Source organism: Pteropus vampyrus, unplaced genomic scaffold, assembly GCF_000151845.1.
Source record: "Pteropus vampyrus isolate Shadow unplaced genomic scaffold, Pvam_2.0 Scaffold286, whole genome shotgun sequence".
NCBI classification, from domain to species: Eukaryota; Metazoa; Chordata; class Mammalia; order Chiroptera; family Pteropodidae; genus Pteropus; species Pteropus vampyrus.
Genome location: NW_011889067.1, coordinates 1,578,341 through 1,603,276, shown reverse-complemented (window position 1 = coordinate 1,603,276; position 24,936 = coordinate 1,578,341). Strand labels below are relative to the sequence as shown.

Genomic DNA, 24,936 nt, shown 5'->3' with positions numbered 1-24,936 from the left:
GACCAAGTCAAGCAAGTTAAATACCTTTCCATAACTCAGAAAAGGAAACAGATTCTTCGCCTACAAAATGAGATAAAGTAGATTCTACCCTCAGATAGTATAGAGAAAGCACTTAAGGCAGTACCTGGTACATAACATGCACTCAATAGATTTTACCTATTAATACTATTATCAAGAGCATCAAAAATAACATAGCATGAGAATGGCCCTACAGAAAATAATTTTTCAAAACTGCTACTTTCCTACAACCAATTTATAAATGGAGCAGTTTCTAAAGAAGCTCAAAAGAAGTGAATTACAAGTCAGTCAGTTATCTCAGCCTTTATAATCCAAATCTCTAGCTGCCATTAAACAATTTCCTTTCTAAGGCAGGAAGCCAAGTGATAAAGAAAACAACACATAAGATCTGGCCCTTGCCCCAGGAGAGGTGAACAACTTCCCTGGAAGGAAAAATATCTCTGGTAAAAGTGTTTTTACCATTTTTAAATTCCCAGGCCTACAAAATAATCACTAGTTTGAAAGTTGTGAATCTATCTTACCCTTAACCAATATTCTCCCCAAGGCCCCATCTCCTCAAGCATCTGACTACAGCAAATACACGCAGAGTAAGCTAAATAAATTTTTAAATTACCAAGTAAGCTAAATATTAAAAATTACTAAATTGTCATCTTTGTATCCTCTCACTCCTCACCACCCTTGTTTTGCCCACAATAGGTGCTCGCTAGAGGGAAAGGGAGACTGTTATAAAGTTTTTTTTTTCCACAATACATGTTCGGTGTTAGATGTTAATATATTTTGTTTTATATATTAATATTATTCTCAATTTAGATACAAGAAAACTGAGAATCACTAATCATACCTGTGTAGTAACAGAAAACAGAGCCTGAACTTCCAGATTTAGTATTCTTTCCACCACACCAGAGAAAGCAAGTTATTTATATTTCTTTTGTCTCTGTTGCCAGAGTCTTGTTAAAGCCCTGTGTCTTTAAGACTGGTACTGTTGCCTCTGCAGGCTTTTTCCACATAAACTGAGTATTTTCTGCCAAGTCTATTAACTCTTTACCTGTGAAGTCAACCTTTCCATACAGGTCTTGAATCTGAGGAGCCAGGCCTAGTTTGAATAGGTACAAGCTAGAAGACAATAAGCAAAAGAGTTCGTTAGGCCTCCCAGCTGTACCTAGCTGCAGCTCTTAGATTAAAAAGGAAAATCAGCATAAAAAATAGAAACATTCTAAACACTGACTCCCAGTATTCCACAATTCTCCTTTGCAGTTATAATACTTTCTACCCCATAGCCTTTTTTGAAAATTTTACATAACAATATTGTTCTAAAAAGTCACAAAATGTAATGTAAAAAACACTGGAGTGGGAATCAGTAAACACAAGTTCAAGTCCCAGGTCTAGTACAAAGCCAGTACGTGATTAGATGTTAATAAAATGTTAATATAATTAACATACGTGAAGAATGCTCACTTCTGTTTACCTTCTTGTTATCAATGTTTAAAGTAACAAGATATTTTAGAAAAGTCTCATGAAAATGATTCGGATGGAAAATCTTATTTAAACTGAATTCATGTTACTGACCAAAAAAGTTTAATTCAGGTAGTTTAGGAGTTTTAAGTAGAGTACACAGTACACATTACTCTTTATGTTTGGCAATATTTGTTTATTTACTTATTTATTTATCATTTGGCATTCAATATTATTTTATATTAGTTTCAGGTATACAGCATAGTGGTTAGACATTTATATAATTTATGAAGTGATCCCCCCAATTAGACTAGTACCCACCAGGCACTTTACAGTTATTACAATATTATTGCCTATATTCCCTATGCTGTACTTTACAAACTGTGACTATTTTGTATCTACCAATTTGTTTTTAATCCCTTCACTTTTTTCACCCACCTCCCCAAACCCCCCATACTTCACTCTTTGAATAAAAAAAGAAATCTACTAGACTCTAAACTTCATGAAGGCAGGGACAAGTCTTATTCACCAATGTCTACTCAGAGCCTAGCATATATTAACATTAATCAGTATTTCAAAGATGGATAGATGAATAAATAAATGTCTAAGCCCAATTTAGGTTAAATGGATTCTAAGACCCTAGCAAATCAGAATCAATAAATTAGAAGAGATCAGAAGGGTAAGACATTGACAGCCTAGCAATAAGGGAGGAAATAAAAAATATCTGAGAAATGAAGCATAGAAGCTCAATTAGGGGGTCTACAGTTCTTGCAAATAATCTATAATCCTAAGCATTATCTAAATACAAGTATGAACCACACATATTACATGCACAGACATGATCAGAACTTAAATTGTATATAATAAACCCAAATGTATAATCTAAAAAAAAAAAAAAATCAAGTGTTCTGAACACATATTCAAATTTACACACCCACAGTAGCTAACCATTTTCTCAGATAAGTGTAAGTATAAATCATGTTACGATTAAAAGCTTTTCTTAAGAATAAAATGCTCAAGATGGAACTATAGGAAGTTCTTCTCTCAGAATATTTTGAATCTATTCAATAAACTTTCCAAAGCAAAAGAGCTAATAACTTCCTATACACGTAAAATGTTCCCTTCTTTATTTCTCCCACATAGCGTGTTCCACCTGCATTCTAAATTAGTAAGAATATTCTTCTCCAGGAATTTCTTCCTCTTTTATTCCTACTTTGAAATAGGAAAGTGGCTGCCACACTTTAAGAAAGTCGAAGAATGTCTTTTCCACAGCCCTAAGAAGAGCGAGTTAGCTTTTAATGCCCTGCAGTGGTAAAGCAAAGGTGTTACAGCAGCACTAGCTGCTAGAGGAAAAGCAGAGAAGGGAAGACATGGGCACTATCCTTCTTTTATTGCATTTTAATTATTAGGAATATTTTAAAGAGATGCTGGAGCTAGGAATGTAACTGTAATGGCCACGAAGATCCTCTTGCCCAAAATCCGAAGTACTTAACCTCAAAGCTGGAACTTAAAATTTCTAACATAAACATTACTTTGCAACCTTTGTTGTGCTCTCCAGTGCCTACTTTCACAAATAAGCTGTTAGGTATCTACAGCAGAAAACTGAGCTCAGATTTCTTTTTTCTTTTCTTTTTTCCTATTTAAGCTATACTTTATAGCAATGGAGAGAAAGAAGCTATGTTAGCCTATCTGGATTCCGATTATCTCTGCTGACTGCAAAGTAACTTAGAAGTCACTATGCTAATCTCAAGGATTATTAATAAAGGCTCTTAAACACAAACACAGCTGTTGATGAGGAAACAGACTCTAGAACAGGTCCGTGATCTCATATCTAAATTCTTTGGGTCAGATATGAATTTAAGATTTCTCAGATATTAGAAAGGTTTTCCAGTGTATGTAGTATTATTATAAAACACTCTCAGCAAACTTTGAGGCAGCCCCCCTAAACAAATACATTACTTTTCTGCAGAGAAACATATGTATAATCATACCAAGTAGATAAATATTCTAAATAACTTCAATTAATTCTGCTTTTTTTTTTGCCAACGGAAGAGTTTGAACCAAACTGAAACTTAATTTTCAGAGCTCTCAGGTTTCTTTTGAATTTAGGATAAAGAAATCATGGGTCTACTTAATCCCAAAATTAGTTCTGAGAAAGATGTCATCAGGGGAAATTGAAATAAAGCATACAAATGCATTTGAAATAATGGAGAACGGGGGTCTTATCTGAGACTGGAATTACAAGAGTAATTTAGCATGACTAAAGTATAGTGACTATCTCTGGAATAACGCCAGTCAAGACTTAAAGGCTGGGGGTGGGAGGACAACAGAAAGGAAGAAAAGAGAGATAATGCTTTCGATCCAAAAGGGAAACGGTAACTCATCCAGTACAGTGAAATAAGGAACCTGCCTTGAACAAGGCTGTGTTTTATGGTAAAGAAGAGGCTCCAAACAGGTATAAACACTTTCTACGTATTATCAAGTGTTGACAACCCACCCTTCAGGAAAAACGCTTATAAGGGAGGAAAGAACTCATAAATCACCAACCAGAACACACTGCTCTGTACATACTTTCTAAGCACAGACTGCATATTGAAGAGAAACAGACAATAGCAGACTTCCTCACTTTCTCATTCTGACTCCATCATTAGAAAGGCACGGTTAATTCTTCATCTCCATTTCAGAGAATCTGAGGACCTGGGAGCCAGGTGACACTGCAGAGAGCAGCGGCTACAGAGCGCACAGAAGGTAATTCCGCCAGCTCAGCATGTGCCTGCCAAGCTCAGATGCCCATTGTAGGTACGGCCTTCACAGGGTTACCAATATAGACAGACCTCACATAACGTGAATTTAATCAGAATTAATCTGATTTTGGATCAGATATATACATATGAAATTGCTACGATCTGAAAATCCCCCTAGATATCACCCATTCCCAAACATTTATAAGACTCCTTATGTTACCATTGTTTGTCCAACATTATTCTATGTACCCTGGAGGGGAAAAAAAATGTAAGGCATGACCTCTGTCCGTAAAATGCTAATAATGTAACAGGGAGAAAGGATTAAACATATGGAAGAAATAATATGTAACTAAGACAAACAAACAAACAAACAAACAAAAACCCACAGGAGTTTAGACAAAGGAATAAGCCAGCATCATTGGAGATCACAAAACTTCATTAAGACAGTAGGAATGATCTAAGACTGGACAAACATGAAGTCATCCAATAAAGAGAAAGTACTGTTTCCCTTTTACATTTATTTATAGGGCAGAAAATATCCTTGTGAGCTGGAGGAGAGGAAGGAAGATTTGTTATAATGTATGATTCTGACCTGCTGTATGCTAAGTATCTAAGTACTAGAGACACAAAGATAAAGAAAAAATAAAGGAATTAGTTCTTGCCCCCAAGGAGTCTACAAAAAGCAAGCTGTAAGAGCAAATATCCGGAGTACAATGTAACGAGCACTATACCTGAAGTAAGAGTTGTGTACAAAATGCTAGAGGAGCACAAAGTCGGGAAGCAGCTTATTCTACTTGAAAGGGATAAAGTGAAAAAAGAAAAAAGAAAAAAGTATCAACGATGGGGTAGTAGAATTTGGAGGTGGCACTTGGCGAAGAGCACGGGTTAAACTAGAGAGAAAGGGCACTCGGGCAGAGGAAACGGCATGACCAGAGGCCAAGGGCACAAGCCAGGCATGTGTGGTGAAAATGCTGGAGCACAGGCTCAGAGGAGGGAATGGCGGCAGGTGAGATCGGAAAGAAGCCATCAAAATATTTTATGAAGGGTCTGATATGATCAGGGCTGTTTGGGAAAGATAGCTCTGGTGACAGCATGGCAGACTGGCAGATGGACCAAAAGAGAGAAAGCCTGGGAAGGGAAATTTCTAGAAAGGAAGTTAATGCATTGGTCCACACTAGAGATCCACTAGTCCTCAGCTATATTATTTCTTTCATGGGTTTCACACTATTGCAGTGATATCAAGGATCTGGCACATGTTTGATCAAACTAGAGACAATAGGCTTCTTATGGGTCAATATTATATATTCATATAGATATAAAACTAATATTTATTAAGCACATATACAGGATGCTATATAAAATGAGCAGCCCAAGCAAGAAATCTCATACTCACATCCCATTCATTCCAACCACCTTCTCCTGCAGTCATATGGCCATCAAGTATATTTGGACCACTTAGAAAAACCACACTATGAGCACTTAGTCCCATCCCAACCCGCCCTTTCCTCCACACATATCACCGCTTTCTTCCTCAAAGCCAAGAACCTGAAATTAAATCATCTCCAAAATTTACTACGAAATTGTGAAAAAGTATACTTTGTTTCAGTTCCTATTTATCATATCTGTGTTGGCATAAAAATTATTTAATGGATAAAAGGCTTGATGAGGACCTAGGTAACTAAATCAACCATTTGATAGTTGTTGATATTATTTGAAGATGTTGACAAAATTTGATTGTACTACTCAAGAGTATAAAGACATAGTCTACTTTGTAATTCAGTGTATCAGCTTGAAACAAAATGGTAAATAAAAGTATTCAAATGTATATACTTTTTATAATTTTTAAGAGATTCTAATTAAAAAGAAAGCTGTATCCCAAGTGAAATGCAATTCACAGAAACACTAGATCAATAAGGAAATATTATACTATGTTTTCAGAGCAGAATTATCTGCTATTATGGGAATAAACAAATCCCTTCTCCCTACTCCCTACTCCCTAGAAAAACACAGCTGTTTCTCACCATTTTGTTAGGATAACAGTACCCTATTCTATTTGAAAATTCTGAAGCTAATGCAAAAACCTTGTCATTATACCACGGACAAAAAGCTACACACTCAGATGTTATTCCTAAACTGCTTTTTTAAATTGAGATATAATTGACATATGACATTATTAGTTTCAGGGGTAGAACATGATTCTATATACATACATATATTATATATATGTATATTATGTATATATTGTGAAATCATTACCACAATAAGCCTAGTTAACATCTATTACCACAGTTACAAATTTTTTTTTTCTTATGAGAACTTTAAAGATTTAGCAACTTTCAAATATACAATATAGTATTATTAACTAGTCTCCATGCTGCACATTATATCTCCAGGACTTATCACCCATCTCTTCTCTTATCTGTGTACAATGCTTATTTTACCAACAAAACCTGATTACCTGAGTGCATGGATACAGTAGATACATCTTGGCATGTTCTTTCGATCATAGATATCTGTAGTTTCTGGATAAAAAATCTAAAGAGAAATAAAAGAAGTAGAGGTAAGGTATCCAGAATCATCTTTTTGGTGATTTTTCAAACTCTACATGCTCACTTCCCAAGATTGAGACGTCCTCTCCTAAAAGGTGAAAATCAGTTCCAGTGAGCCACCCTTCCTGAAAACAGTACAGAACACATTTTAGAAAATAAAAGAAAAAATAAGGTTGGGTAGATAGGATGGAATCAGTTATGAGGACCTTAAAAGTGTGAACTTGATATGCAGGCCACAGAGAAGTCCTAGCTTCGGAGCCAAGGATAAAAACGGCCTTGGGAAGATATGACTGGAGATAGGACACAGGATATACTGAATAGCGGAGAGATGGGAGCTAAGAAGGCAAGCTGGCAGGCTGTTCCAACAGGTAAAAGAGACACTTCAAATCAATCAGGAAGCTTGGGGAATAACTGCGTTTAGGAGGCCAAGGTAACGTCAAGGTTTTGAGACTGGATGACTGGGGAAATGATGACAGGGTTCCATACATTATGGGACGGGAGGCGGGGTTCACTTGAGGAAAGAAGGTAGGTTTAGTTTTAGATACGGGAAATTCTAGGAGATAGAAAGCTATCCAAGGAGAAATGTCCAGCAGCTGACTGTTTTTTTCTTGTAGCAAAGAGTCTGCAAAGTAACTGAAACCAGGAGAATGAGAGTATGTAGATAAAATAAGAATTGCATCTTAAGGAATGTCCACTAGGACACGGAAGGTAGAATAGCTGAAGAAAAGAGAGGACAGGTTGGGCAGATTAAAAACAATTTTTAAAAAATCAAACTCAAAATAAAATATTTAGCAAAGGAGGTAGGCAACAGTACCAATTATAATAGAGTCAAAAAGGACAAGAAGCAAAAAGTTATCACGGTAAGTTTCTATAATTAACCAATAGGTATTATATAAAAAAATCATGGAAAACTGTATGTGTATCGTCGATTATATATCATACATTACATTACGGACAACAATACGCTTTTAGGCTTAGTATCTTTACTCTATATTATGCAAAAGTCTTCTGGACCTAAATTATGTAGGGTGGACATTTCAAAACCGGTAACTACGATAACCCTGTTGTCCCTGAAAGCCTTTGGAGAATTGTTTATTGCAATTGTGGTCCAGGACAATGCACTACTGTTAATCAACGAAAAGGTAATAAAATTGAGTCACTGAAAACGCATTTTACAACAATACTACTAGCAATAGCAAATATTAACAAAGCTCTTTTCGTACCATTCAAAAACAGTTAAATCGTCTCTGCCCATTGGGCATACTACACTAAAAAACAGGAACAGGAAGTTACAGGTGCATAGGAAGGCCAAGTGGCTGTCCGAACTTGACGTATTGCATTTCCTGACATTTACAGGACCTAACATACCAGTGCAAGGAAGAGAACTTCAGCACTTTGCTCTGAAAAGGGATTATAAACTGACAAAGTCCTTGCAATCTGTGAGGTCAACCAAGGGTTGCCTCACCTAAAAAAAAAAAAAAAAAAAAAAAAAAAAAAGAGGACAAAAGCTAGCCTTCTGCAAAGACTCAGCTCTAGACTTAACTCGGTTCAGCAGAGAGATGAGCTCAGCACTATGCTAGGCACCAAATATTTACTTCCCAGTAGTTTTAGCCACTTTCTAGTACTCCATATCTCACTATTTTTCTTCATCTTTCTTTGATTACAAAAATTTAGACTCTACAGGGAAGTATAAAGAAAAAAAAAAACAACCCTTTATCTCACTGCACAGATATGAAAACAATCTCCTTCCAAATTTTTCCAAGAATACTCACTTTATTATTGCACAAACAGTGATCTCAGATTAGCCAGAACACACTCTTATACCTTAGACTATTTTGGTTTTTTTTTTCCCACTTAACACATCACAGAAAACTTCTTTGTCAATACAGATTGATATTCTTTTTAATGCCTACACTAGCACCTGACTGGCTGTAACACAATCAATACCCACAGTGAAGGAACATGCGGTTTGCTATCAATTTTGTCTTATCACAAGCAATGATGAAAAATCCTTACACATACAACTCTCTGTGCTTGTCTGATTTTTGAGGAGGAATAATTCCCAGAAGTAGAATTCTTAGTTCAAAGGATATGAGGAGAAAAAATGTCCATGCCTGTAAAAGTGACAATATAGTATGGCTTTTATGGGTTCAAAGTAGGACTGGGTAGCTAAAGATGGCAATTTCACTAAGGGCAGCACAAAATAAACTCCAAAGCAAAACACTGGAGGATGTACACTCCCACACCGAAACTACAGCCATCACTCCAAACTCGTCAAATTGCATACATGAAATATGTGCTTTTTAATATACCAATTATATCTCAGTAAAGCTGTTAAAAAAAAAAAACACTATAGCCATCACTAAAACTGGACTTAAGAAGTAAATGCCATTATACTGTCTCCACAATTTGAAATATAAAAAGACTCTTGATATTCCCTATAGATTTGGTTATTCTAAAGCTAGAAGATGACATTTCTAAAATATTTCTTTATATCTCCTAAAGTCAAATTTTGATGGAACAACTCTGTGTGTGGGGAGAGACCCTGAATGGTATATTTTAAAATGGTGAATTTCATGGTATGTGAATTTTAATGTAAATCTACAATCTCATGTAGTAAATGATATCAGAGGGAATTTCTCTAAGGTGAGGTGAAAGCATGGAGATGAATATAAAAGAAATAGAATAAAACTACTTCCTAAAAGAAACAGAAAAAAGAGATCTTAGGTATTTAAAAAATAATCACCAAAGATTCGATTGAAAATAAAGAATAATTTTATAGGTAGAATGAGAACTCTTATGCCAAAAGAGCCAGATGTAAGCCAGAACTATGAATATCACACAAATTACCTTAGGCAATCCAATCTCATCCATGGCATTCAACCACTGAATCACATTATCAGTGTGTCTAAAGTGGAGGCCAGTTGCCTAGAACAAATAAAAGATCATTAGGCACTGCTGGCAATATTGACGCAAACACAAAATAAAAACTCTCCTTGGAAAAGTTTCCTTGTGAGGCTTTACAAGGTCCCCTTATATTCAAGATCTGACTATAGCATTACATTCCAATTCCAAAGCCAAGTCCACATCTCTGCTCCTCTCACTAAAAACCATCCAGAGAGTCTTCTTTAGTATAGTGCGCTTGACAGAACATGGTCTTCAGACTTCAATTCTGGTGGATTCAGTTCCTTGCTTGGCCATCTACTGGTGACACTGGGCAGGTCGTTTCACCCTTTCAAGCCGGAGTTTCCCGATCTATAACACCTACTTTCCACGTTTGTTGTAAAGATTAAATGAGAACATGTACTGAAAGCCCTCAGTGTGGTGTTTGGCAGGGGAGATACAAAGTGACAGACAGTATTAAATATGTCAATCAGGGTTTTCATGTTACACATACAAATAGTCCCTATGCCTTATTTTTTAGGAAGATGTACTCTTGAGAGGAGTAGAGGCGTGGGACTACAGTTTTCACTGTTGCTGCAGTCTCCACTCTTCCTTAATGCTTGCTATTCTGTCATGCATTTTGTAAACCGAACAGACCAGCTCCAGAACTGTCTTCAGAATAATCGCTCGTTTAAAACTCAATATATAAGCCTTTGCTTTCTGATTAAGACAAATTTCTATTTGAGATTTTAATTTTGGCTTAGGATCTATATTTTTCTTGTTTTTCTTTGCATCTTAACATAAAACATAAAAGTCTCTTTTGATTGTGTCTGCATGCTTAGCTCATTCTGAGTTCTGGTCCAGTTCTTACAGTTGACCCTTCTCACATTTGCTCCTACTTTTGCAGTCTTCCATTATCTGTTATACTCATCCTTTTTTCAAATAAGATCTCACAGGAAAGTTCCCCACAGAAGCTCTGTAGACAATACAATTTGATTCTTGTCAACATCCCAACTTAATTAAGCGGTCTTTTTTTTCAGGGCCTTTGGCCACAAGAATCAAACTCTTTCACTTATCTCAAATTTACCTTGAACTCTAATATCACAAACCGATCTTTATTCCTCTACAGCTCCTATTGCTTTCACTTTGCCAACAAGGGGCAGTGCTTGGTTAAAATTAGATTTAAAGTAGTAGTTCCCCTAGTTACTTCCTCTACCTTCTAAGAAATACAAAATTCATCAAGGATCATACAGAATTGTACCAGAAAGACAGCTAAGTCCTTTTATCTTGATTTATCTTTATCTTGACTTTGCATCATTATCTACACTCTGCCAAGTATTTTATTTTGTTGCAACAAACACACTTAATACATATTTCTCAGTAAGTCTTACACAGGATAAAGAATGCTAACCTCCTCTGTCAAGTTTATAGAAATTTAAGCACCAAGCAAGGAAGGACTCACCTTGTATCTGGTCTGCTCTCGATCATAGATTTTTTTCAGGGACACCACCTTGGGAGAGAAGAAATTTCCTAGCTTGGCGAGATAGACTCCATTCCTCAGCCCCTCCTCCAGTTCTGTGGTGGGAGGCAGATCTTCCCCGAGACATGCTTCCATCCACCTACACAAAAAGAGAGGACGTGAGAAAAAGAGACAGTCTATACATTCCTTAGAGACTTTTAGCTTAATTTCCATTCTCCATGTAGGATTTTAAGATATACATAACCAATACTCTTTCACACACATGCTTGTCCTGGCCCAGTAAGACCTCAGAGGCAGGAAACTTAGGAAAACTCCCAAGTACAAATGCCACCTTCTTCTTTGCCCTACCTTCCTCTCCTGCAGCAACAGGGCCAGCGGGCTCCCCAGGCCCTGATGTCCATGCACCTCTCGGATCCTTTCCCTCAGTCCTTAAGTTACTCCTTAGGAACTAAGAAAAAACATCTGTAACTGAAGCCACCATCTCAACTGTTCAAGAATTTAAGTTTATTTCTGAAGTTCTCTTCTGGTTTCAAAATTTGGAATCCAGAGTGATTTTCTGTGGTTTGGGGGTTGCCAAAATCATCAATTACCTCAGCTAAAATACTGAAGGTAATTCTAATGGAAGCAGTAAAATGAATTCTTGAGTGTTTTTCAGAGAGGGGGAGGAGATTGTAAAGGGGAAAGGAAACCTATATTTTCCCTCTTGAACACCTCTCACAAGAGTCCAGGAAAGCCTGAGACAAAACAAGTTGACGTTTATCTGCACGTATTTTCTACCAACAGAAATGTAGGTAACTAAAAACCATTTAGGGCAATGGCTTTAGGCCATTTTTTGAGTCCCAGAATCCTCTGAACATCTACGGGAAGCTACAGATCCTTCTCCAGAAAACTGTATATATATTTAAATTTAATAACTATTTCAGAGATTTCATTCACTCCAGATAGATTAAAAACCCCTAATTTAAAATTATTCTACTCAAATTTTACAAGGCTGATGTCATCCCCACATTCTTCACCATACGGAGAAGGAAGTCCTCAAATACTAGATATTGCCTAAACTGTTTCACTCATGGTAAATCTTTGAAAAGCCAAATTAAAAAAAAAAAAAAAAAAATCCAAAGATATAGATAGCAGACTAAAGTAAAAACCAGATTTACCACCAAATAGGACAACATAAAAATGAAACATTTATAATGTTCATTGGTACACAGAAACTTAAAAGGCAAATAAAATTAGAAGAAACATTTAAATATGCCATATTTTATAAAGACGCACACATATCCATGAAAAATTATATTAAAACACTAACAAGAAAAACAAGCCAAAAATATGTAAATGTATATGATTACATTCCTGTATGTTTTTATGTAATTCTTCATATTAATAAAATTGCTTGAGAGATATACAAGAGAGCTTGAATTTCTCTTTCTTTTATAAATTGTTAGTTTTGTAATTCTGAATAAAATTTCTTGTATTAATTCTATCTTTTCAAACTGAGATTACAGCTTGTGGTCTTTAAGAAATAATAAGGAAAAGCAATAATCGCCCTGTTCTTCTCAAGTTCTACAAAACAGTCATTCAACCTCATTCTCAAGTCTATTCTACTTTTAAAGCAGCTAGCATACTGTCTGACACATAGAAGATTCTTAATTACTGCCTGGTTATATGAATGGGCCAAATAATAAATAAATTTTCTCCTGACTTTTCTTTTAGTTAGTCGAATTTAAATGTCAGGGGGTGGGGGGCGATAAACAAATGAGATGTCCAGAAGAGATAGCATAGTAGCATAGTAAATAAATCAGATACTGATTTGTAACAGCTACAAAATCCAAACTACACTCTGAAAGGGCCTAAAGACCAGAGGGGCAATGTGGACAAGGGTGCAGGTCACTGGTATGAAAAACAGCTGTAGTCCAAAGACACGTGTCACATATCATCCATCCAATGTTTCACGCTGAAAGAGCACGGCAAACGGCTCTGGCGACCCCAGCTCTTGGAGGACCTGATCTCAGAAACAGGGACAAACCTAGAACAACTCCAGTGTAAGCCAAAAACAGCCCTTGACCACGTAACAGTATGAAGAAAAACTTACTTTTCTTCTCAAAATGAGGTGAACACATAGGGAAGACAATAGATAAACAGCACAGTAGGTGCTTTTACCTTGAATCGGAGCCAGTTCTCAAAACTGTTTAGGTTCTCCTCTCCTCTGAGATGACTAGGTTAAAATCAAAGTAAAAGGAGAAATCAGGGCACTCTCTCCCACAACCCTCTACCTGTGCCTTCTCTACTGGGAAGTTTCCTATAGTGGAGTAGAATACCTCGCATATCACTCAAGTGTCAAGCCAGAAGAAAAGCCAATTGTGATTTGGTGAAAGGGATAAGCAGAGTCAAGAGCTAAAATGAACAGACAGGCAAAATACAGAAGCATCTCTAGACAACTTGCCCTAAACCTAAAGCCACCCTCCAAGTCACCACACACGTGGCTCCCCCTCCATCCAAGGCTGTTTCACAACAGAGTATCAGCTGGTTTGTTTATAAGAATAAAATAAGACCAATCAGGACCAAACTGCCTTGAAAAAATAAGTACATTAAGGTGGTATGCTACTATAATTTTTAATGTTAGAAGTTTAGATTCTACCACAATCCCAAGAAGATACAACAAACCCTCCTTTCTGTCCTCTCCAGTCCATCTGAGATTTCCCCCTCTGCGACTGTATCACAGAGCCACAAAATGTGAGAGCCAGGACCTTAATGCACTTCCAGGGGAAATCCCTTTGGTTATTTTCCTCAATATAATATATAGATATTAAAGAAAATTATTGGACATTTCTCAATATTTTATGAATATTTTCCATGTTATTATACTTTCTGAAAGTATAAAGTATGGAAACTTGAAATTACATAAAAATTCTACCAAGTGCTTAATCAGTCACCTATGTTGGACATTTACGTCATTTATAAATGTTCCACCATTAAATAATGCAAGAAACATCTTTGTGCACAATGTTCTTCTGTTTAGAATTCCTAAGAGGTCCTTAGAAGTGTAGCTCCAAAATTAAAAATTATAAACATTAAAAAAAAATTATTGCCCAAAATCATACCCAAAGGCTGTACCTATTCGCATGATGCCTTCGTTTTATGAATAAGGCTATCACGGTCACCTGCTAGCTAGTGGCAAAGGTGGAATAACAGGACCCAGATACCTAGTTTAGAATCCTTCTTACTATCCCACTGCTGCTCGCACCACATCACCCCAAAAGCCTGACAAGGCTGAGCTCCAATGGGCTGTCTTAACAGGGTACTTTCAGATGCCCCCATGCAGTTAAAAGGCTGGCATCTCCCACATTCTGTCAACTTAATAGGGTTTTAAGTATTGTGGTTCAACAGCAAGTCCACCAGTTCTCAACTCAGATACAAAGTTTTCTTATAAAACTTAAACATTTAATTTAGCTTTATAAACACATTTCAAAATAAATCTATATATGGACTCCTATCTTACATCATACACAAAAATCAACCCAAAATGAATGAAAGACTTGAATATAAGACCTGAAACCACAAACTCCTAGAAAAAAACATTGGGGTAAGCTCCTTGATGTCAGTCTTGGCAACGGCTTTTTGGATTCAACACCAAAAGCAAAGGCATCGAAAGCAAAAATAAAGTGGAACTACGGCAAACTAAAAAGCTCTGCACAGTAAAGAAAGCCATCAACAGTCTACGGCCATGCCACCCTGAACAAGCCCGATCCCGTCTTGATCTCAGAAGCTAAGCAGGTCGGGCCTGGTTAGTACTTGGATGGGAGACCACCTAAGTAGACCAGATGCTGTAAGCGTAAAAAATAAAAACATAAGGGATTGTAAGCTGACAAGGGCCTTGCAATCTATGAGGTAAACGAAGGGTTGCCTCACCTAAAAAAATATTAAAAAGCAGAAAGCCATCAACGAAATGAAAAAACAACCTATAAAATAGAAGAAAATATCTGCAAGTCATATATCCAATAAGAGGTTAATATCCAAAAATATATAAACAACTTATAGAACTCAATAGCAAAAAAGGAAAAAAACAAAAACAAAAAAAAACAAAAAACCATGCAATCCAATTTATAAACAGGCAGAGAAACTAAATAGACATTTTTTTTTCCAAAGAAAAGATACATATGCCCAAAAAGTAAAAGAAAATGTGTCTGCTCATCGCTCATCATCAGTGAAATGAATATCAAAACCAGAATGAGATACCATCTCACACCTGTTCGAAAAGCTATCATCAAAAAGACAAGAGATAACAAGTGTTAGGGAGAACGTGGAGAAAAGAATACCCTTGCACACTATTGGTAGAAATGTAAATTGGTGTAGCCACTATGGAAAACAGTATGAGGATTCCTCAAAAAATTCAAAATAGAACTGCCATATGATCCAGCCATCCCACTTCTGGGTATATAGCCAAGAAATGAAATGAAATAAGGATATCAAAGATAGATCTGCACCCCCATGTTCATTTCAGCATTAATCACAATAGCCAAGACATAGAAACAACCTAACTGTTCATCAGTGGATGAATGGATGAAGGTAGGGTGTGTGTGTGTGTGTGTGTGTGTGTGTGTTTGATGAAGGTAGGGTGTGTGTGTGTGTGTGTGTGTGTGTGTGTGTACTGTGTACTGGAATATCGTTTGGCCATGAGAAAGGAGATCCTACCATTTCTGACAACATAAATGGATCTGGAGGGCATTATGCTAAGTCCTCACAGAAACACAGTGGAAAAGTGGTAGCCAGGGGTAGAGGTCGGTAAAGGGTACAAACCTCAGCTATGTAAAACATGGTGACTATAGTTGATAACACCGTGCTGTGTAAATGAAATTTGCTAAGAAAATAGAACATAAATGTTCTCACACACATAAAAAAGAGAAGTGTGTGAGGTGATGGATATGGTAATTAACTAGATGGGGAATCTTTTCATAATGTATATGTGTAACAAATCATGACACTGTACACTTAAAATATCTCAGTTTTACATACTGATTACACCTCAATAAAGCTGAAATAAAAAATAATATATGCGCAAAAGAAAGATCATTGGCCAACACAACTTTTACCAATTCTCATGTTTAACAGTCTTAACAACATTCACAGAATCTCACGGCTGAGAGCTCATTAAAGATATTCTAGTCTACATCGACTCCCACACTCCCCTCTCACCTCCCACTCCCTCCCTTGAATGCGTGAATGTTCCCAAACCATCTCAGTCAAACCATGACATACGCTGAGCCTGAGCAGGGCTGCTGACATGGAACCAAACATTCAATTTAACTCATTTCATTTGTGCCTTCTACTAGCCAGAAAGTTTTTATTAAGCAGGCACCAGTTCCCTATTGGTATTCTATGCTGCCTTCTGCAAGACAACATATAAAATTTAAAATATAATGTGACAGGCACTGGCCAGGGCCTTTAAAAGACCTGGATTTATATTCTGCCTCTGTCATTTATCAAGACAGCAAGTCACTTAACCAGTATTTTCATTTGTTGAAAAGCAATTACAAAATTTTGCAGATAGGTCTGTTGTTGAGGATTAAATAGGACCACATGGGAAGTGGGGAGAGCACAGTGCTTGGCTGGGCATTAAAAAAATATTTGTGCTTTTCCTCTTCTCCCTTCATATGATGAATCACATGCTGACACTTCTGTAACTGAAATGATTCCAGTTCCTCCAAGTATTCTTCATAGAAAGAGAAGAGCACCCATCTATAGGGTAGCTGTGAAGATTAAAAGAGATAATACACATAAAATATTAAGAACAGTGCCTGGAATAGAGTAAGCGCCCAAAACGTCAGCTGGTATCACTAGGACTGTGAGACATGACCCTGCCCCCACGTCTTTCTCCTTCATCTCTGGACATTCCTCAACCGAACACTGTGTTCCAGGTGTGGCCTGATCGGCCTGAAAAGGAACAGGACTATCACCCTCTTCCTTCTGAATACTCCACCACCACAAACAAAGCCTCAGACTAAATTATTTTTTTTGCACTTTTCCAATCAACAGAAATCTATTTTTTTTCAAATATCCAGTTGCTAAACCCTATCTCCACAATTCCATATTAGAACCGTTTCTGGCACTCATCTCTACTGTATTTCTTCATGTTCGATTCAGCCCACTGTCCCTAATGTCAGTATCTTTGGATCCTAATTCTGATATCCAAAATACTGACTTCTCTTCCAGCTTCACGACATCCACAAATATTACTGGATTTTAAAGAATAAAGAGTTTACCAAATGGCCAAGGCAGAGAAGGCCTCCAAGCAGATGGAACGCCATGGACAAATTCAGGAGGCATGAGAAAACAAGCTGGGTGCCAGAGTGGCTCAGCGCTGCCATTGCTGGGAGGTAAAATGCACAGGAAATGATGGAAAAATCAGCAGGCTGTATCATGCAAGGCTTGTCCGCCATGCTATAAACCTTCCTTTCATCCTACTCATGGGAGACACTGAAGGATTTTAAGAGGGTGATGAACTGAGCAGATCCGTTTCAGAAAATCACTTCTGTAACAGTGTGGGGTTTTTATATTTTTTGTTCAAGTACAAGTGCAAGTGTTTTTACAAGTACAAATGTTTTAAAAAATAAGTCATTTAAGAAAAAAAGTTCTGAGAATATCATACCAAGTGGTGACATCAGCACACCCTACCTATAATCAGGACTCTAAGCCATGGTCACAAATAGAACTCAGTGACAAAACTCTTGTATTTCTTAAAGTATTTCTCATAAGAGTTGAAGAAAATGGAGAGAAGAGTTCTCAGTCCTTCCTCTCACAACAAGAAATACAAACTTCTGACATTTATCCTCAAATTTAACCCCAGAACTGCTTTAGTAAATTGAACTCAAATAAAATTTTTTTTTTAAATGACATCAGATATGAAACAAAACTAGTACAAAACTGGTGCTAAACAGGAAAACAGTAACGTCTGAATGGTTCGTTTTCTAAATAATCTCTAAAAAATATAAACTCTCAAACACCAAGTGGCAGACATTAAACTAAATACTTTGCATGCATTATCTCACTTGATCCTTGCAAAAACTTCCTTATTTTACAGATAAGGAAACCACAGTCTCCTAAAAGTAAAGTAGGCTGTCCAAGATTATCCGGCAGTCAGGTCAGTGCTGAGCTCACACCTGAACCCAAGTTGGCACGATTCTAAAGCCCAAACTCCATGGCTATGATATGCTGCCTTCCACCCACCGAACACTCACTAAAAGAAGCTCAAGGTCTGCAGCTGGGCTTCCTGAAGCATCCCACACCGCAGTTCTGGACTCAGTCAAGCACCAATATTAAACACTGGTGGACATGATTAGTGTAAAAAATGAGTACTTTTACAAAAGTTTGTCTTTCAAATAACTACTTAATTCTTATAAATAATTTGTATATATCTTTAGTATTTAGACTATTTTTATAAAGCTTTGTTTTATACATATTTTTAATCAAATTTGCAAAATAAAAATGATCTACTCTGACAGCTACATATCCATTTAGGTCCATTTCTATTGGACCACTCTGTACAATACTTATCAGTAGCATAACATGTGCTGAACACCTGTCCCCACCTTTAAAGAGATCGCCCTCCAGAAACAGAGATGCTTAACCAACTAGCTACAATAGACATTATCTGAACTGGGGGCGTTCTAAGATAAATCGTATTTAAGGGAGGTGAAAAATGAGAAAAGAAGATATGTAAGACAAAGGAAACAACGTAAATGAAGACAAATAGGCATGACAGCAAATGACAAGTCTCCATGGTGGAGGAGCAGGTGAAGGTGCACTTGAAACATACAATACTTTGATCTGCAGGCAATGGGAACAATGAAAATTTTCAAATAGAAGAGTGGCTTGGCCAACTATACCTCAATTTTTTAAAATTTTTAATTAAATTAAATAATAAATTTAAAAAATTTTTTTTGAAGAATGGCTTAATTAGATCTGAAACTAAGACCGGTAACTAGGGAAACAGCATGGAAGGTGGATTTCAGGGAGAAATATCAGGCAATTATTTCAGGAATCCAGGTGAGAGATAATAAGGTCTTTACCTAGGGCAATGGCGGAAACAGAGAGAAACATGATTTGTAGTTACAAAGAAAGAACTGAACCCCTCTGACAATCTGCTAGACGGCTGGGTGTGGGGGTTAGAAGGGCAGTGGGGAACATGAAGGCGTTACAGACACCTGGAAAAGCAAAGTTAGCTCCTGACACATTATGCTACTGACATTAAACATCAAATATAGAGATTTTAAAAATAAAAAAATAAGAGGAAAAAATATAGATAAATGGCTATATAATCTTTAAGTGGGAAAGACCTTTCCAAACGAGACCATGGAGGCAGAAATTATGAAAATCATAAAGGAAGAGGGAAAATAAATGGCTGCATAAAAAGCAGTTAAACTTCTATAAGGCAATTCTTTAAAAAGCCGAAAGTTAAACGAAAAGAAAAACTGAAGGGAAAATTTGTAACATATAACAAGAAACTAATAATCTCACTTTTATATGTATATTTTTTAAACGCTTGAAACAAATAAAATGACAAACATTTCTCTAGAAAAAATGAGCTAGAAACACAAATAGGGAATTCACAAAAGAATATAAATGGCCAGTAATTACAGGAGAAATTCTTATCCCCACTACTAATCAAAGAAATGCAAATTAAAGTAACAATAACATCAGTTTCAGCTATCAGACTGGCAAAGATTAAAAAAAGGATAGCAACTTATTATTGTCCAGTATATGGGGAAACCCCACATTCTCACACTGTTCCAAAAGAAAATCTGGCAACATGTACCATCTATAGTAAACTTGTAGAAACTTCTATAAAAGGAAAAAAGACTGTTTTATTTTTAAACGATGATTTGGTGACTTGTGGCATGGATGACTAAATAAAAGATGATGCCATTAAACAAGGCTGGGGACACGAGGGAAAGCAGGCCAGAATGATAAATTCAGCTTGAAATGTCAATGAGAAGTTCTGGTTGTGGCATCCTGCAGTCAGTTGGAAATATAAGTCTGAAAATCTCAGGAGAGATGAGGTTAGAGACCCAAGTTTGAAAAGTGGCACCACAAAAGTTGATGAGCTCACCAGAGAAACAAACTGTACTGAAATAAAAAAGGTCAAGGACTGTGCCCCAGAGAACATGGAACATGGACACTGAAGAAGCGAATGTTACAGAGAAAGGACAATCACTATGGTAAAATGAAGACCATGACAGAATCACATGATGGCTGGCAATCAAGGAAGGAAACTTTTTCAGGAAGCTGAGAGAGGTCACCAACTTCAAATGCTGCACAGAGATGAGTGGCAAAGAGGAAAGGATATGGCAAATAAGGAGGAAGGTCATCTGTGACCCCAATAAGGGCAGTCTCAGTGAGTGGTAAGACAGGAGGAGTCAGATTACTATAACTAGAAAAGTAACTAGAAGTGGAGAACTGGGGACAGCAAATGTAAACTTTTTCAAAAGGTTTAAGAAGGAAAGAAAGGGCTAGTATGACAGGTTGACATGTCCAGGGAGGGAGAGAGAGGGAGAAAGGGAGGGAGTGAGTGAGTGTCCGTCCATCTGTCTGTCTCTCTCTCGTGACTGAAGAAGAGACACTAACTTGCAGCCTGCAAGAAAAGAACAAGCAGAGGAGGGACTAAAGATGTAAGAAATGAAAAACAAAAAAAAGCAAGGTTCTACAGCTAGCTATGGAAAGGAACATATCCACATGTGGAGAAAAGAGGGAAGGAAATAAGAATGAGCAAGAATGACATGTTATCTAAGCTCTCTGAGCTTCGGTTTTCCGTCTGTAAAACAGGATTCAGAAAGGGACTGATTCTCATAAGACTGTTGTGAAGATTAACTAATGAGCTAATGTATACAAGCACTCAGCAGACTCTAAATAATGGTAGCTATGTATTTGTGCATGTGTGTACTGAGTATGTGTGTGAGGATAGCTAGATCCCAGAAATAAACCTATATCTAGAGTCTGACTCTCAGTAAGTTGTGCAATACCTGTCCACCTTGCCCCATTGATAACATTTGTCGAAGGGAGTATATACTTGGCCCTACCCATTCCAGCTCTCGGCAAGACAAAGAAATGACTATTTGGAGAACTCTCCTATGGTAAGCCTTAAAACAAGCCCGGACCAAGTGGATAAGGAGAACAGAATCAGAGCAGAATGTGAATTAGGGGTCTGTGAAGAGGAAACCAGTTGAACAAGTTCTGCAGAGCACATGACTTCAGTGGTTTCCCAGCTCTGCAATACAGAAGGGGAACCTACCAATGCCGGAACTGACTACCCCAAACCACTGACATTCAGTTCCTCCAGGAACAGCCGCTGCCACCACACCCAGCTAGCAGAGCAAAGCCAGGGTGACTTGCTGCTAAAAACCTCCCAAATCGGGCCATCTTTCCTCACAATTAGGATTCTACCAAGCCACTAACATACCTGAGCACCACCTAGGCACTGGGAACAGCCCAGTAATTTCAATACAATGTGGAAAGAACAAGTCTTGAGAGAAAGGAATGTAGAGTATTCAATAAAGCATTCCTCGCCATATGAAGAGGGAGGGGAATTAGGGCAGAGGGTTTATTTACTCCCAAGACCAAGCCTTCAGACGCAGAGCTCAGCGAAACATCTACTTATCTACTTACCCATCTCTACTCTAACATATATCGTGAAGCATAAAAGACCTTTTAACCTTGAATGAAAAAAAATCTTTAAACTGAGTTAAACCTCAATGATAGCTAAGTCTCAGCACCTACAGCCTATTCACTGCTGGTTGTGAGCAGCTCTCGAGAAAAGAAACAGGGGAGTCCTCTACATAAGGCGGAAAACAGGTACATATTTCTTAGCAAAAGCAATTCTGAGTCACTGCCTACTAGCAGCTGCTAGAGCCCTGGGGGAACGAGGAGAGCCTGTAGAGCAAGTGTATGTCAAAATTTAATTTTCAGATCTAGTACTCAGTGAGGAGTTAACTATGATACTCATTAAAGACATAGTCCTTGCCCTCTCAGGCTCACAGTATATTAGGAAAGAGAAAAGTATAAGACATTTATATTGTGAAAACCTATTAAAAAAAAAAAAAAGATACACTGGGGGGTTGCTATAGAAACCCAAGAGAGGAGCATCTAACTCAGACCTGAGGTAAGGGTGGGGTCCAGGTAAGCTTCCTGGAGGAGGTACTCCCTGAATTTATTGTCTTAGATAGACAATATATTTTACTCACGTAAAAATTCAGAAAGTATAAAAGGTTACCCAGTTAAAAAGATTTCAGGAAGTAACAGGCAAGAGTGTCACATGCTGCATAGATTAAGAAAGTACGGAAAATTTTTCAATAGATATAGTAATTAGGTCACTGGTGATCTAAGCAAGAGAAATTTCAGTGAGGGAAAGGAGGGTGCACAAATCACACCCACAGGAGTTAAGATGAAGAAGTCAGAATACAGAGAGTAAAGGCAAGTTTTCCTTAAAGGAAAAAAGAAAAGACAATAATTGGAATAGGGTCTAGTATTAAGGGAGTGTATCTTGAATGGGTGAGCACGGTTACGTTCCAAGGAGAGAGAATCAGAAGGAAAAAATGCAAATTATAGTTAAGAAACTAATACTGGAATAAAGACCTTAGAAGACAAGAAGGGAGAGGATCCAGACCACAGGAAGAACATAGAATCTTAGGAAAAAAGATACTCCGCCCATTGCTACAGTGAGGTCAAGGTGGCATGTCAAATGAGATGGGATAAATTTGTTAGAACCAGAAAATTTGAGTTTGTAGAGAAAATAGAGATCATCAAGTCATAATATGGGAAACTACAAATGGAGATGCCTACTGAGAATCAAGATTTGGTAAAAGTTTTGATCAGCCTCACCCAACTTTGACAATCAAATGCTACTTTCAAAAGTCACCTCCCTCCTTAACTCTTCCATGATGTACCACTAGAAATAATCTCTTCTTCCTCCAAACTTCCTGTAACCTTTCCTGTGGCACTTTGTATCTCTTTACCTCTTAAAACAGTTAATTTAAAAAAAAAAAAAGTTACTTAAGTACATAAATAAGAGTGGAAACATTTTCTGATTTACCTTTGAGAGATGGTGGTCAATAAATGACTGCTGAATGGCATAAACTATTCTTTCTCTGATGCTGAAGGACCATAGATCTGCTCTCCATTATAACCAAATCATAAAAGAAAAAGAAAGTACCCTAAGCTCTCATCACTACAATACTGAAACTCTCTTCACCACCACAACCCCCACATTCCATGCAGATTGCACCAATTCAACTGAACAGTATTCCTGAGCCTCTGCTTTGTGGAGAAGCACTGTGGCAAGAGGTGCTGTTTGATACCAAGAAGTCCAAAACGACAGTCTCCACTCTAAAGAAACACAAAGAGTAACACGTAAACGTGTAGTTAGGCTTTCCCTTTCCTCCCACACAATTGTGGCTTATCTTGCAAAACTCAGCCATGAAATCATCTTTCCTCATCTAAACTCTCGCACATTAACTGCATTATTTCCTTCACAATCGTGTATTGCCTTATGACATCAGTAAGACCTTTCATCCTTTGATGTGGAGAAACTTCAAATGGCAATGCCCTGTCTGTCCAATCAATCTGTAAGCTCCCCAAGGGCAGGACTGAGTTACACTTCCACATCTCCAGCTCCACCACACAGTCCTGAGCAATGGGGGAGCTCAAAACTATTTCCTACCTGTTTTATTTTATTGTTAAGTGTTTTTCCCAACTTTTTAAGCCATGTCAGGAAAAAAGAGTAATTGAATGTTATCAAGTCATTCAAAATAAAAATACCTTTTAATAACACAGGAAATTAAAATAAAAATTGTTTTAAGTAACTTGAGGAAATACTTAAGTTAGAACATACTCTTCCATTAACTGTGATACAGTTTATGCTTGAAAATCTGCAACATGGATTTTTCTAAAGCAAGTTTTGGGGGAATTTTTAAAGAAATTTCTTACTGTTACTTAATTCCTCATATTAAGCAGATTTCCACTGCCTGGTTCTGTTCCTCTGCTACCACGCATGATAAATTGAACCCTCTTCCATTTTCCAGAAATTTTTTTAATAACGGAGGCAAAATGTAATTCCTATACAGGATGACAGATTGGACTTCTGAGATTCTGTGTCTATTTTCCCTCTAAATCGTGTTTCCATATTAAGTTATCTCAGTCCTTTCAATTATTCCTCATACTTAGAATTAAAGACCCTTTTTCCTCCTGGTCATGCTCATCCGACATGCTCTAGTCCTGGAGCAGCAACCAAGTCTCAACTAGAGGACCACGCCCACTGGTGGAAGTGGTTCCTCAGCTATTATGTTGAAAAAGATGGATTCCGACCTATCGGCAGTGCCTGTTGTGGGAATGTAAGAATCTCATCATACATCTGTCATCCCTGCTCTGGACTCTTAAGGTCCCTCTTAAAGTATGACTGCCAGAACTGAAAACCAACTCCAGGTAGCCTCTGATTGGCACAGAGGACAATGGAGCCATCTCTTCCTTTTCTTTATATACCACATTTCTATTAATGTTAATAAGCCTCTCAGATTTGTTTCATTTTGTTTTATTTTCTCACTGATGCTATTTCTCTCTCTATCCTATACTGAGACACTCCATTTTTTGATCCACAGTGCGAGATGTCACATTCATCACTAATAAATTTCATCACTAGATTCAAGGTATTTTCAAAGCAAAACTTGTCACACAGTGTATTAACCATCCCTCAAACAGCAAATCAGACTCAAGTTTGATCAATACATCGCTGACACATTCATAAGTCCCACTAAAAATGTTTTAC

The 24,936-nt window shown here is 37.3% G+C and overlaps 1 protein-coding gene and 1 pseudogene across 1 annotated transcript in view; one reads left to right on the top strand and one right to left on the bottom strand.

Annotated features, from left to right (window-relative positions):
- The window catches only part of IQGAP1 (IQ motif containing GTPase activating protein 1), a 99,651-nt gene that overhangs the window by 40,208 nt on the left and 34,507 nt on the right, over positions 1 to 24,936 (bottom strand). The window contains exons 5-8 of the mRNA XM_011376134.2: positions 11,109 to 11,265; positions 9,614 to 9,691; positions 6,673 to 6,749; positions 1,064 to 1,131 (exon numbers count right to left, since the gene is read on the bottom strand). Of these exons, the coding sequence (XP_011374436.2) occupies positions 1,064 to 1,131; positions 6,673 to 6,749; positions 9,614 to 9,691; positions 11,109 to 11,265 (380 nt within the window). The remainder of the gene's footprint in view (positions 1 to 1,063; positions 1,132 to 6,672; positions 6,750 to 9,613; positions 9,692 to 11,108; positions 11,266 to 24,936) is intronic.
- On the top strand, positions 14,841 to 14,959 carry LOC111729870 (annotated as a pseudogene).